This window comes from Poecile atricapillus, chromosome 4, assembly GCF_030490865.1.
Source record: "Poecile atricapillus isolate bPoeAtr1 chromosome 4, bPoeAtr1.hap1, whole genome shotgun sequence".
NCBI lineage: Eukaryota > Metazoa > Chordata > Aves > Passeriformes > Paridae > Poecile > Poecile atricapillus.
This window is the reverse complement of record NC_081252.1, coordinates 40,095,176-40,110,432: the sequence shown is the minus strand read 5'-3', so window position 1 is coordinate 40,110,432 and position 15,257 is coordinate 40,095,176. Positions and strand designations below refer to the sequence as shown.

The 15,257-nt window shown below is 39.3% G+C and overlaps 1 protein-coding gene across 1 annotated transcript in view; it reads right to left on the bottom strand.

Moving 5' to 3' along the window:
- GALNTL6 (polypeptide N-acetylgalactosaminyltransferase like 6) overlaps nucleotides 1-15,257 on the bottom strand; it is a 423,774-nt gene that overhangs the window by 61,617 nt on the left and 346,900 nt on the right. The window contains exon 6 of the mRNA XM_058838265.1: nucleotides 9,247-9,430. Coding sequence (XP_058694248.1) covers nucleotides 9,247-9,430 — 184 coding nt within the window. The remainder of the gene's footprint in view (nucleotides 1-9,246; nucleotides 9,431-15,257) is intronic.

Genomic DNA, 15,257 nt, shown 5'->3' with positions numbered 1-15,257 from the left:
TTATACAAGAATCTTGTTCCCTGACAAAGGATACTGTCCTGGCAGTTTATCAAAGAACTAATGTCAACCCTTTTGAGTCTCATTTGTTCCTGGTCTATCAAGAGACATGCATAGCATTTCATAAGTAAACTAACACAGCAAATTTCAGAGTGTTTATCATAAATTTCACTTCACAGATTGCAGGAGGCATTTACCTTTGCCTCTTGACAGAAAACTTGTCTTGCAGCTAGAATAATGATATTTTGGTTACTTACGTGAAAATGAAACAGATGCTGGTTTGTCTGGGGATAATTCAAATAAGGTAGTCATCAGGTCAATGCCCATACTGAACTCTCCTAAGACTGTAAATAAAACATGTATTCACTTTTCTCACTCAAGTCTGAGATAAATGGATTCACAGATATACTTCCAGGGTTAGAAACTGCAGAAATACTGAAGGCACATAATTGCTGTCACAGAGATGCAAAACCTGCTGATATCCTATAATCAAAATCAAAGTAGAAATTGTCTTGAGATCATCTGCAGACATTGTTCAGTATCTGATTCAGTTCAATGTTGCACTAAAATCTGCACAGTGCAATTCAGCAGCTCCATGGAGTGGAGGGCTTTGTGCATAACTGGATCCTATTGGAACGTGTCCCATGAAGTCCTAGATCTTGATCTTAAGGCTGGAAATGGACCTGAAGAGCAAGCTGCTAATTTGAGCTGTAAATCAGAAGCCATCTACAGGATGTGGAGGAATTCTTTGGTGCCATTTTATAAAGGTTTGTTTAGCAGGAAGCTGAGAAATTTTTAAGGGCCACAGTGTGGTACACACTGCATTTCTGGCTGAGAAAATAGATTTTTGGAAAGCCAGGGACTTTGCATGTCTCGATTTCTGGCATCTGGACCAAACAGACATTATTATAATCAGGATTTAGAACAGAATTTGCCATTTGCACAAACCTCAAGTAAAGCTCAAGTGACATTGCAATAGGTTGTAAAAAACTGGAGGGTTAAGCAGAATTAAAAAATCTTAGCAAATTGGAGAAGTGAAGGAAAAAAAAAATAAAATTCCAAATGTGCAGATACAAAATATCACACAGATCTGTGGATAATGAAGACAGACCACGTTTGGACATGGCAATTGAAACAGATATGAATTTAAATGCCTTGTCTTTACACATGTAAAATCTGAATTACAAGAGGAGGATGATGAATACTTGGCTAGATACCAATTCTGCAGAAAATGATGTGGAGTTTACACCAGAGCAAAAGCCTGGCATGAATCAACACTCCAGAAAATGTAAACAGGAACAGTCTCTTGAGAGAGGCAAAGTCACCCATCTATTCTACCAGACTTTGGCTGGTGCTGTATGCTCTCAGGACGGAAACAGTCTGCAAAGGAGCAAAGACAATCATCTGAGATCTAGAAAACATTATTTATTATGGGAGGCTCAAGGAAATATTATCATTTACTTGAAAATGAACAAAGAACTTATCTGACATGAGTCCTCAAGTACTTAAAAGCTCTGCTCCCACTGTACAGTGTATGTGATTTAAAATTTGAAGGGGTTAAATCCATGGTAGGAAAGTTTCTGATTTGCAAGAATAGTACTGAAACACTGGCTATATACAAATTTCTTTCCCATCTTTCCTCCTTTTTCATGCTTCCAGCACACATTGCATTGGCAGTCTAATTTTTTCAGAGTGGAAGCCAGAAAAATCTCATTACCTCAGGGCTACACCAAGATAGTTGGATGGACAGAATTATTCCATGCAGAGTCAAAAAAATCAGAAGGTATATATTGTCAAGTGGGGATGCTTCTATGTCATGCTTAGTCAATTACTGCCTCTGAAAAAAGAACCATGGGCATTGAAGGAAAGCCCTGTGATATTGTGGAGCTCCTGCAGACCTCACAGAGCAAGGGGTAAATGACACACACATCCCACCCTGGACAGATGCTAAAGAGTATCAACAAACCTGGGCCAATGAGCATGTGTGGAACTTGCATCAATGTACAGATTTGAAAGTGGTTTGGCACAGAGCAATCCCACAAAATAAATTGGTTCAGCCTTTGTGCTTTCTTCTGTTGGAAGCAACTGCAGCACTAGATTGAGGTTTTAGACAGCAGTAGATAATTTTTTAAATAAACCACAACAACCAAGTGGATGCAGAGGTTTCTCCCAAATTTATGCTGATAAACACTATAAAAGGTAAGAGAAGGGTGCTGGTTTTCTCTTTCTTAGAACCAATAGGTGTCACCAAATTCTGCATGAAAGTTTCAGAGAAAATGGTTTTAAAAAATATATAAATAAGAATAGAAAGAATTGCTTTAAAAAGGTGATTTATTTTTCTTTATGGAAAGCTGTTCAGACTTGATTTCATAATTTTGAAAGTGAAGCCATCTGTATCAACAGTATGGTGATAGTTTTAAATAGCTCACCTGTATGCACTGAGCAATATAGCTCTGTCTTCTTCTTGGCCACCATCCTAGTCTTTTTTTATGTAAAGACGTATTGAAATCATGCCCAGAAGCTACTTCATTTTCTAATTACTGGTAGTATTCATGACCCATTCTATGAATCTGCCCCAGCATATGGGCATATAGACTGTCAAGCTCCAAAGTTGATACTTGTGTGAAATGGCAGGCTAACAACTCTACAAGCATTACACTCAAGATGTTTATATTTTTATGCTAAATATGATGCTCCAAGTATTAAAGAAAATTAGAAATATGAGTTTAGGCATTAGGAATAAAATTAGTACTCTTTTGTCTTGGGTGGCATGAACCACAATGACCATTTCAGTGAAAGGTAGTGTATCAAATCTGAATCAACCCAATTCAGCTAGCATGTAGAACTTAATGAGTGATTTATTTCCTTGGCTGAAAAATAAAATTAAACCAGCAGCAGTTTTTTATCTTAGATTTTTTTTTTTTTTCATTCTGACAGGCTACACTCTCTGTAGAGCTCTCTCCTCTGTACTGGTCCTCAGAGAAAATGTACTGGTTGTACAGAACCTCTACACTGAAATCCTACCAAAGGCAGGAGGAAATGATTCAATATGAGCATATGCACACTCACAAACTCTGTGTTAGTGTTGGTACCTTTCATTGAAAAAAATTCTGATATTTCAAGGGGCCATGGGTGGATGACAGTTTTTAAAAGCTATTTTTATATCCACTATTGTTATCTCCACTAGCAGTCTTTTACAGACCATAGCTTGTCAAAACAATAAATCAAGACTGTAACTTACACAAATTCGTGCTGGTTGGAGACTGCTTCACTGTAGAGTAATGCCTTTGCATAAAACATTCCTATTGCACAGTTCAAAACAGTAGATTATACTCGGGCTTTAAAAAAATAGATGATTGTTTCTGGTTGTGAGAGGTTTTATGAATATGTTTATAGGCAGAAATCAGCCATAAAAGATATAGGCTATAAAGCACTGGGAGCTGTAGAACAGAAATCATTGTCCAAAGCACTTTTTGAACTTCAGAAAACGATAATAAAATTGTAAAAGTACTTGTCAGATTTGAAATGCAGTCTTAGCAAAGACTTTCTTTGCACCAACATGTTGTAAAAAGTATGTATTTAAATATAGAATGTAAGGAGCTGCAGAAAAAGAGTATTTCTGAGAGTATATCCAATTCAAATAAAAGAGCATCCGGATGACAGTTTGCAAAATAATAATGTGATTTCAGGACTGCAATTCAACAGAAAATGCCAAGTAACCTTCCAATCTTACACACAACTAGCTACATTAGGGTCATAAATTACATTCAAGGTTGAGAGCCTGTGATGCAAGAGAAAAGAAATATGTACTGATCACCCAATTTTATCCCTTGAACATGTCCAAAATTTTACCCAAAAGTACATCCATTAAACATAAGTGGCTTCTATTATTGTGAGAGGCTTGTGATGGTGGAGTGATTCTATTTCTATATTATAAATAGGACACTGAGTATAGGAACTAAAATGTTGGGTGTTACAAAGTTGTTTCTACTTGCTTGAATAGCTCAGTATCTGCAAAACCATTGTCCTAGCCCTTTGCTAGAGTTATATGACTCTTCAGCTTTGTGTCCCTTCAGGGAGGTCTGGAGGTCACAGTTCTACATTAGGAGGCAAAGAACTCTTGGAGAGTAGGGAATGGCCACACACTAAAACACTTCTAACTTCCTCAGATAGGTGCTAGGAGTGCATCCAGTAAATAGCACAACACTTCTCTCATTGGTTAAATTTTCCATCTTGAGCTGCAATTCAATAGCAAATTGTTAGGTCTCACCTGTACCTTTCTCTCCTTCCTCCATCATAAAGTTACACCACTATAAAACCGCTCAAATGAGCTCTGCAGCCCCTTCCAAACAGTTTTTTGAGTTGAACTGATGTTTTCTTGTCTGGTTAAAAGTATGTTGCAGCTGGCATGAAACTAATGCCAGTTTTCAGATCAGGCATGTGATAATATGAACTGATGCAATGTAAGTGCTGGCAGGAAATAAAGAACAGTCACCCCCCGCAGGCCTGAGCATATCAAACCCCCACTTTGAACTTCCACAGAGCTTTTAGCTCAGACAGGCTATTAAATCTTATAAACTGATGTGATGTATATCACAGTCCATTATAGTAACAAGGTTATCCTATTAGTTTAAGTGGCGATTGCTTGGGTTAGGCAAACTCTGCTGGAGACCAGAGTGTCTGCACCATGGAAAGGAACATCCAGGAGCGTGCTCCCATGTCCCAGACCTGTGTCTCCTGTAAGGGCATGCTCTCAAACCTCTGCTGTGACAGAGGAACAAACCAGCAGATGAGCCAAGATGACCCTTGCCACAAAGCAGGTAAACATCTCTGGTCACAAAGCAGGTAAACATCTCTGGTCCTCCCTGCTTATAGACTAGAAGAAAATGTCCCAAGTGATCTCCAAGTCTGCTGAATGATCACTGATCCTGGGATCAAAACAGCAAGCATCATAATAACATGATCATGATTCCACAATTGTCTGACAATTTCACTCCATGCATCAGAGCACCAATTTGAGTTGTTTGCACAACCCCACATGAAGCAGAGGAAAATAGCATGAAGCACCCTTCCAAGTATATTTGGGTAGTTGTACACAAATTGCAGGACAAAAATCACTACCATCACTGCGATGATCTGCAACTGTGACAGATCACTTGAATGCAATATGAAACTTCTGTTGTTTCTGTGGCACATGAAAAAGGGAAATCAAGGAGTTCACAGACTTAGAGTCTGGAGGAGAAGGCAACCTTATTAGGGGAGAAGTCCAGTTTCCAAGCCTATAAGGATTCAGCACATCCTGAAAAACAGTCACACAGATCTTTCAAAAAAATCACTAATCTTAAAAGCTACATGAGATCCATCTATGGAATAGTAGTCAAACCTCCCTATACACTACAATGAGCATAGAAAAATATCCAGTAATTCACATGGGAGCATTGACTGAAAATACATTTTATATGGCTGAAGTTTGGTTCAGTGAAACATACAGAAATTTGGCATAGCCAGTGATAAATTATATGTGAACCAAACTGATAAAATTTGTGGATGAATGCTGCCTGAACCAAGTGCAGTAACAGATCTGTCATATGACTCCCCAGTTGGTGCTAGTATATCATCTGTACCTGAATTTGTCTCCAGAAGCTTTTGAGACTGTTTTACAGTCTTAAAATCATAAACACCAAGCCAAATCTTGGTGTAAAGCTACTTGTTGTGAACAGCTGCAGAGGGCCTGAGAATGGATGAGAGTGTATGTGAGAAGAATCTGAAAGCTGCAGTGAAGCTCCAAGTTCTGTCACAGCAAAGGATGGAGATGCTGCCCCAAGTGGCACTGCAGGTATAGGAACAATAAGTCATGACTACTCTCACACCACAAATGGATGAGAATGTCTCTTCTTCACAAGAGGGATTTTGAGCTGAAAGACCGTGTTGAGATAGATGGCATCCAATGGCAGAGTACCTGGTCAAAACTGACCATAGTGGAATACAAACAAAAAACCACAAATCTCAGGAAAATATTAATTCCAGAGCACTAGCTGAGCTGGCTGAGCTTAGTAAGCTCTGTGAGCCTGTCATACCAAGAGCCTACCTGCCAACACTTCAGCTGGTTGTGTCAGCTGCAAACAGGCTGCTGGTGTCTGCTGCAGCAGTACTTTGATCATGTGCAGATGGAAAGCAAATGTACCATGCAGATAATACAACCACTGCTCTTAGGTCTTCTGTAGTTTGATCTGGTTTTATGTACATTATTTCTAAGGCTGATGTGACCTTTTCTGCTTCACACATATACTTTGCTGGCATTTTAAGTGAGGGGAAAAACTCATCAGCACTCTTTTTGGATCATGTATACATTATCTGCTGGTGTTTTACTAAAAATGCTGGCAATTTTCCAGTTCATTAGGGATCATCTCAGATCTGACTCTGCTGGCAAGAAATAAAACTATTACGATACCAACAGTAAAATATTTAACCTAAATAAAAAAAATAAAAATCCCTACTGCTTACAAAATAGTAGCATAATAATTATGGTGCTGGCTGAAGCAATTTCTAGTTTTAGAACATATGTACCTAAAGGAAAACTGTTCTATATCTTTTATTCCACAGAAGCTGGCTTGGTCAATTAAGTTACTGATGAGTAAAATGGTTTGCAATGTTAACTGTATTTGTTGTAAGCAAGGTATTAAAAACTTGAGATCTCAGCAGAGAAGGCCCTAGGAGAGAAGCAGTACTGACTTTGAATTAGGAAATAATTTTTCCCCCAAGCAAAAATCATAGTGATTATTTAAAACATATCTATTCCCATTTGCCATTCTAGGCAGAGGGTACTTTCAAGCAAGCATATTGTCCTAGCTCAGTGAGCCTTCAGTCCTGCTGGCATGTGTGGGGACAGACATGATGGTTCCTTGTGCAATGCTGCTTTTCCAGCAGCCTTGCTCCGATGTGCGTCCTGTTATGGGGAAAACAAAGGAAGACTCTCATTGAGTTGTGTAAGAACTCGGAAGACTTTCCACCTGACAACTACTCAGATTACAAGAGATTTGTAGGCTGCTTTGTACTGTGTGTTGTTCCTTGAGAAGCCATTTATCTGTCTGTGTCTTACGCTGGCAGGGCAAGGTGGGTAACAACTGCTGCCATGCTGAGTGGAACAGCAGCTCATGCAAAACCACCACATCTATTCTATACTGCACAAAACCTCATCTTTCTAGAAAGTTTCCTATGAGAGGCTTCTCTTCATCATCTCTTGTCTTTGCAACAAGATTCTGTAAGATGCATACTACAAACAAATGTGAAACAACTGATAAGCAACTCTGTAGCTACACTGGCAATAGAGAAGTTTTACTTATACACACTTTGAATGCTGAACCAAATTATACAGTGGTTACTTTCAGTAAGTGCCAAGAAACTACAACTGCTCAGAGGACCAAGAAGACTCAGAGCAATTGAATATCTAGCAGCTCTGGAGTGTTACGTGATTGCACTAGCTACATCTATGTTGTGGTGTGGTGTAGCAGGGCACCTTGCCCCTCAGAAGAGCTTATCTGTGTCTTGTTAGCTGGTGAAATAACTCAGGGCATCTTGCCCTTCACAGGAGCTTGCTAATTGGTGAAATAACTCAATCAAGACAGCTTGTCTTGCAGTGAATTTTTTTGATGCCATGAAAGTAATGCTTCCAGCTGTCAATAGATATCTTGCTGTGGAAGTGAGATCTGGAAAGATAAGCTGGAATTTCTGACTGAGTTCACTTTTCACACTATAAAAGCTACACCAAACTTTCACAAAGCAGAAGTCTTCTGCATGTTCCCTGGAAATGTGTGGGGCTTTCTCCCCGAATCTGGGATACCTACCTCATGGTTACTCTCCCAGGGGCTGAGTGAAAGAACTGTACACTATCATTATTTTGGTGGTAAATTACATTGACTCTTAATCTATACTAGCTCTTTGCTAGCTTTAATATAGGTACCTCTACATTGTGCACTGTTCTATGTAATCTACAATTTCCCTTTGTTTTATACTCTGTAATAAGTAACTCTGTTTAAGACTTTTTGTCTGTTATTGCCTATCTATTCAATAAATAACTCGTTTTATAATAAACCTGATCTGCCATCCTTAGAACTTGCAGTCTGGAGTGATTTTAGGTGCAGGCCATACTAAATTCAAACTGCTGCCAAAATCTGAGGCTAAGGCAGGGCTTGCCTGAATCTCCCACCTGATCAGTAACAAGTGGTCACACTGGCACCTAATGTAAAGGACTTCACTGGCACTTACGCTAATGCAAGATGAAGACTAAAGGGCCTGGATGGGGATAAGTAAAAAGGAACAAGTAGAATAATGAAAATGAGCCCATGAATGTCACAGTCACCCGCTACTCCCTGCTGGTCATTCCCTGGATATTAGAGTAAGAGACACAGTTCTTCTGTTGTTGTTGTTTCCAGGTTTTGCTTTGGGGAGAGGAGTATGCTGAGGTTTCAAACTGCCATAACCTACAGTGTGGAGGCTCAGCCTGGGCTAATGATTGTCAGCCCTGCTGGGATGTGCCTGTGTGAGAGACCTGGACACTTTCCCACATTAGAACCATGTCTGTCTGTCCTTTCTCTTTTGGTAAGTATTAATCCAAAACTGATCCTTACATAAGAATAATTATAAGAAAATATAAGAAAAAAGGATGTACCTTTGTGAAAAGAAGATAATTTCTGTGAATGAGCTGATCTCTACAATACTGGGATCAGAGGCTGTCTTACCTAAAACTATTTAGAAATCATCTTGGCAGTGTTCAGGTTTGACAGCTCTGTGCTTAAATTACAGTACTGCATATACAGCAGCCGTATAACCAGTTATAAACAAAGCATCTGCTGGGTGTAACGTGGACTCAGCTGCTGATGCATGTATTGCATCAGCCTCCAGCAAATAAAACATTAAATAAATTTTCTGTGAAATAAACAGAATACCTGTCATTGCAATCACTTCTTGTCTGATGCCAATACTTAACTACAAGTATGTGCCTGTCTCTTATGTACAGTCACTGAGCCAGGTTGTGTTTCCAGGCACAGCTTGTGAATTCTGTGAATTGTTGCCTTGATCTTTTTTCTAGTTTTCAGGTTTTATAAGCCTGTATAAAACCTGTTTTCTTCTATTACCTTTCATTAGCAGTAAGTGGCCTACATGGAAATGTCTGGGCTTGGATTCTGCTACAGTTACATTTTTTTGCTTGCCCTTCTTCATGTTCCCACTCTCCCCTTTATTGCTACTTACTCAAAGGGGTCGCTGGGATCAGCTCTCTGGAGCTCTGGAGGAATCGGTATTCTTTTGTAGTACATTTCCCAGTCAAAAGCTCCTCGCATGGCATCCCCCGCCTGTGCCTCGTAGCCAAAGTGATTGTGGTCAATGACATCGATCATAGGACACACGATGGTTTTGTGGTTAAGTGCAATCTGGTCTGAAAAATGAAAGTAGAAAATAGGAAACGGCATGTCTAGTCAAGCCATCTATCATATTACTGCAAAGTGAATCCCACAGGTTTCTGATGTTTGAAGATTGTTCACTTTGTGCCCTACGGCCCCCCAATAATTTAATTTTTCAAATCTGTATCAAACCTTTATTTGAAGTAGAATTAATGCAGTTGGGCAATGATTAGAAGTATTTATGGTTCTTTAAAGGGAAGCACATCCCTGTGAGACACACAGGAGTCCAGTTATCTGTATCTCTCTCACATTGCTACTCTTAGCTGTCCCCAGTCTGTCAGCTATGCAACAAGCCAGCAAACAAATAGTAAAAATACTCCTTCATCTGTGGGGATTGTGTATGGGGAGCCACTGAGAGAGAGATTTATTCCTAAATGTGAATCTCAGCCCTTGCAACCATTCAGTCACTGTTCCTGTGGCTGTAGTGTGCATCAGCTTTGAAATTAAATGCTCCAAATTAAAGGCAAACTCCAACACAAAGAGCAAAACAGAGCTTGTGTCCTTTTTTTTGTACCAATCTTTGAGTTATAAAGAAGGCTCCACAGTATTATTCTTACCTGCTATCTAAAGGAAGGGGTTTAGTTTTGATTTAAAAAAAAAAAAAATTAGAACTGTGAGACTAAATCAAATTCCCATCTCTAGCATAAGCTCAGCTGGGCCTGAGTCTGCTTTGGTGAATCTTATTGCTTAATCTTATAGAGCTCCTCTGAAAAGAAAGAAAAGAAAAGAAGATAGGCCAACATCAAGAACTAGGCAGAGGAATAATGGTTTGAAATGAGGAAGTGCAGAGAAAACCTACAGCTGTGTTGACATGAAAGGACAATAAAAAACTACCAATGAACCCTCAAAAAAACCCTAAAATCTTAAAATTCCAAGTACAATAAAACTTTTTCTCTGAATGGCATCTTAGATCCTTTATGTGATTTAGTACATTTTAGGGCCTATGTGGAAAAGTTGTTTTATATTTTTTTTTATTTTGTTGTTTAGATTTTACTGATGCTTGATAGTACCCTAAAAATAATCAGAGGGCTGAGTGTGGATTGAACACTTAGATAGGAAGACAGGTAATTCTGATATAATGATTAATTACACAGATTCTGCTTCCATGCTTCTGAGGGACAGAAGTTAAGAAAAAAAAAGATTATTTTCACAAAACATCTGGGTCTTTATATTTATTCTCAGAAGTTTAAGTTTAGAAACACTGTCCAAATCAGGGATCAATGCTGCTAGTGAGAAATTACTGTGACTGGAAGTTCAGCACGCTTTTACATCCTTGTCCTTTAACGGTGAGATAAATTTAAAACACAGGCTCTCACAAAATTCTAGGAAAATCATCTCAGAGATAATGGCTGCATTACTGTTGCTATTGCCAAATATAATTGCATTCACTGGTACACTGTATAGTGTTATCTGTGATCATTATATAAAGTCACTTTTACATAATCTCTTTCCTGTGATGGCCCTCCTAATAGTTATAGGGCTTCTAACAATCTGTCTCTGATTCCCCCCTTCTAAATTGATTGGAGTAGAGAAACTAAATGGGATTGATTTGTCTGGAGCAGGTCAAAGGTAGACTCATAATGCTTTAGCATCCTTCTCTTCATCTTTAAAAGCTGCTGTCTTTAAATACACTGAAGGATTTGAAGTTTCCATGTCACATGCAGAGATAGTCAGGGGGAAATTTATTTGAGCAATGCTTAAGCTCAATCTGTCTTCATTTCTGCAAGTCTCAAGAATTCTGCAAGTATGATGATGCTTACCTGCCTGTTTTAGTGTGTTTCTCAGAACTTGCTTCTCAGCTTCCAAAATATTTTAGAGATAAGGAAGCGCAGGAAAATCTTGACTTTTGATGAAACCGCGCTGTTTGTGCAAAAGATAAAGCAACCAAAGTTGCAGCCTCAATGTTTTCTACAGTATGCTTAAAATAATGAATTTTACATACATACTGCTTAGGCTTAAATGTAACCCCAGTGTGAATTTAGGAAACAGAAAGAAAAGGCTGTGGGGCTAACTTATATTTGGTAAGCGTGGTGGTATCACGGTATCACAGACTTAGAGATGCAAATATGCTGCTGCCTTTATCATCTACTGCTCTTTCCTCCACCTTCTCCTAATGCCAGACACTGAATGTCAGTCACAGCTGGAAAGCTTTACAGTTTCTCTTCCACTGCCTTTACTCCTCATCCTCTTATAGATTCTTACTGATTTGAAAAGATCCGTTATTTCACTACATATATGCTAAAGGGAAGAACAAATAGATAAGCATCACTGTACATGCAAAAATCTTGCAGATTTGAGGGAAAGCCTGGGAACAAGAGGGAACATTGCTCAGAGCTTTCTCCCAAGAAATTTTAACCAATACATGCATACATACATACGTATTTATATTCAGCATTTTTAGGATCAAACAGAGTGAGAATATATGGCAATAAACAGAAGTTTTCAATATTGGATGAGTCACTATCTCAGAATATAGGTTTTATCTATAGGCACCTTTTTTTTCAAACTGGGCTGGATAAAGTAACAATGCCAATTTGACGATAGTCTTATTTTTGCAATTTTTCAATGCAAATATTTTTATTATCATACTTAAGTATGTGATTACAGATAATGACATCAGTTGAGTGACTCAGCAACTGAGCTGCCGTAAGTAGTTGGACCCTCAGCTCCTCCTCTGTCAAGCCATACATCATACACATGTTGGATGGATAACAAGCAGGTGTTCTGAAAACTTGCTAAGAATAATCCGAACGTGATATATTTTTAATTCTCAGACAGGAAAGGAATCTGTTTTAATAAACCTAGTTCTGGTAGCCTATGTCACTATTGATCTACTGTCCATCTTTCCTCTTACTGCTCCTGTAGGAACATCAGCAGAAGGAAATACATGCCTGCACCTTTCTGGTTTGCCATTCAAGTTTCTTACCTGCAATAATTGTGTAACTGTGATTTCACACTGCACTAAACTCTCAACTGCTGGAGTCCAAGCCACATCTTTCCTTCTACTGAGGAGTGACAACAAACAGCTGTGTTTGCCAAACCTTTTGCATCACTACACTTGCCTACTCAGTGACCATCAGTCAAAACTCTCTAGTATCACAGAGTGTCTAACCTAAGCTTAAGAGCCCCTTTAAAGAAAGAAATAAACTAAATAAAGTTTAAAGAAAATAAAGTATTTTACACCCATTTTTAAGAAAACAAAATAAAGGACTGTAACTGAAAACAACTGTGGCTCAGCTCTACAAAGCCATTTAGATACCCTAAAAATACTGAAATAACTCAGTCTTCCTTTGGTCTAAAAGCTGATATTTAATTCTGAAAAGATAAGTTAGATACATAAATAGCTCTGAGAACCATCTTTAAGTGATTGCTCTTGGTTCCTCACCCTCTTCCCCAACCTCTAACTTTCAAGGTCTCATTTGGAACAATGAGAACCTGGCTTGCAACAGTGGAAACTGCTGTTCCTCTCAGCCAAGACTGCCAGTCCAGAGCAGGGCTGAACCATGTACTTGTTGAGGATTTTTCACTACTCATGCCAGATACAATTGGAGCTAAAACGCAGCAGCTTCAAAGCAACAAACACTCAACATGTCCTCTGCTGTGGTTTCTCTGGATGACTTTTAGTCACATGCAGTGCTGAGTGAATCACAAAATACAACTTCAGATAAACACTTGAAAACATACATTAACTTTACTATTATTATTACTACTATTATGTGTCATCTGATTTCAGTAGAGTAAGTATTTTCTATCTAAAGTCTATAGGAAAATTCCCTTATTCCTTTAGAAAAACAGGGCACAGGGAAAATATACTAGGTGTGTGTTCATTTTCTATTTGTCCTTTTTGTAATATTCTACTTTTTCTTTCAAAATAAAACAGATTTGATTCTGGGCTTCAGTATTCCTCAAGACTCATTTCTAGATCCTCTGGGTGATTGGTTATCTACAGGTAATCTACTCTATGTGGAAAGATCTCACTCCTCTTGAGAACTGAGGGGCGCTGATGCAGTTGCTCTCATCTTTCCAGTTTTCTGGTTTGAGGCTGAAAGTTCAATACCCAACTGCAACCTGGCTGCAATTATGAATCCCTTTTCGTCATTTTTCGGTTTTTACAGGGGGAAATCTAGCTAGATGCATGGAACAGACTACCTCATGTGAGATCACACAGGCTAAGGGATCAGGCCCATCCAGGATGGGTTTATGAGTCTGGTCCTGCCTGACTAACCATCTTCTATAAGCAGGTAACCTAGTGGATGTAGAGAAAGGCTGTGGATATTGTCCACCTGGACTTCAGTAAAGCCTTTGATACTGTATCTCACAGCATTAGATGCACTCTTCACTGGATAAAAAAGTGGCTGGATGGCCAGCCCAGAGAGTCGTGGTGAATGAAATTAAATCCAGCGGGTGGAAGATTGGAAGTGTTTTTCCCCAGGGAATCAGTCCTAGGGCCAGTACGTTTAACATCTTTATCAATGATCTAGATGAGGGGATCAAGTGCACCCTCAGTTGCAGATGACACCGAGGTGGATGGGAGTGTCAATCTGCTGGAGGGCAGAAAGGCTCTACAGAAAGATCTGGACAGACTGGATCAAGAACTGTGGCCCTTGGGTCCTAACAACCCCATGCAGCTCTACAAGCCTACAGGTGCACACCTGAGAAGCAGCCCAGAGGAAAAGGGCCTGGAGTGTGGTTGACAGCAGCTGAACATGAACCAATGTGTGCCCAGGTGGCCAAGAAGGCCAACAGCATCCTGGCCTGGATCAGCAATAGTGTGGCCAGCAGGAGCAGGGCAGGGATTGTCCCTCTGTGCTCAGCACTGGTGAGGCTGCACCTCAAGTACTGTGTCCAGTTTTGGGACCCTCAATACAGGAAGGACATTGAGGGGCTGGAGCAAGTTCAGACAAGGGAAATGGAGCTGGTGAAGACTCTGGAGCACAAGTCCTGTGAGGAGCAGCTGAGGGAGATGGAGTTGTTCAGCCTGGAGAAAAGAAGGCTCATGGAATACCTTATTGCTCTCTGTAACTGCTTGAAGAGAGGTTGTGGTGAGGGGACTGGTCTCTTTTAGTGACAGGACAAGCGGAACTGGCCTCAACTTGGATTTCTCTCTGCTCCTTTATGATATTTGTGCTTCACATGAAGACATGGATGTTATTTTTAAAAATGCAGATGTTGTGAATGAGGATAAGGGGGTAAGAAGAGGAACAACTGTATGCATGAATTGATACGGAAGCTAGGAATGATAAAAATTTAGATTTTTGTGCATTATCTGATTACTGATCTGAAGAGAAACTAGTTAATAGATTTTTTCTTGGTCTCTACTGATAGCTCATTAGAAGAAAGGCACATGTTGCTGCAAATGCTTTATCAGCTTACTGTGTGGCCCCAGAGTCCTAACAACAGAATTCAAGGAACAATAACCATTAATTAGTGAGACCATAACCTTCTGTGTACTTACTGAAGACTTTTTTAATGAATACAAATTTCTTTATTAGGCAATTCAGAAATTTTCTTTGGTCATGGTAGCAAAAAGCACTCACTTTGTAAAGTATATGTACTTTGCATGTAGTCAGGTGTGTAGAAAAGAGAACATTGTTTCCTGAAGTGAAATCCTAGACTACAACAATTGATTCTTTCCATTCTTTAACTAATGGAGCTTTGCTGGCTGCAGCTGGAATCCAGCAAAGCAGTCAATAGCAAATCATTCCTTCTGAGCTTCCTGTTGTGAATGCTATTGCTATTGGATTTAACACTGAGGCCTTGGATATATTAACAGCAAAAACTGTTTTAATGCAATGTGGAAAA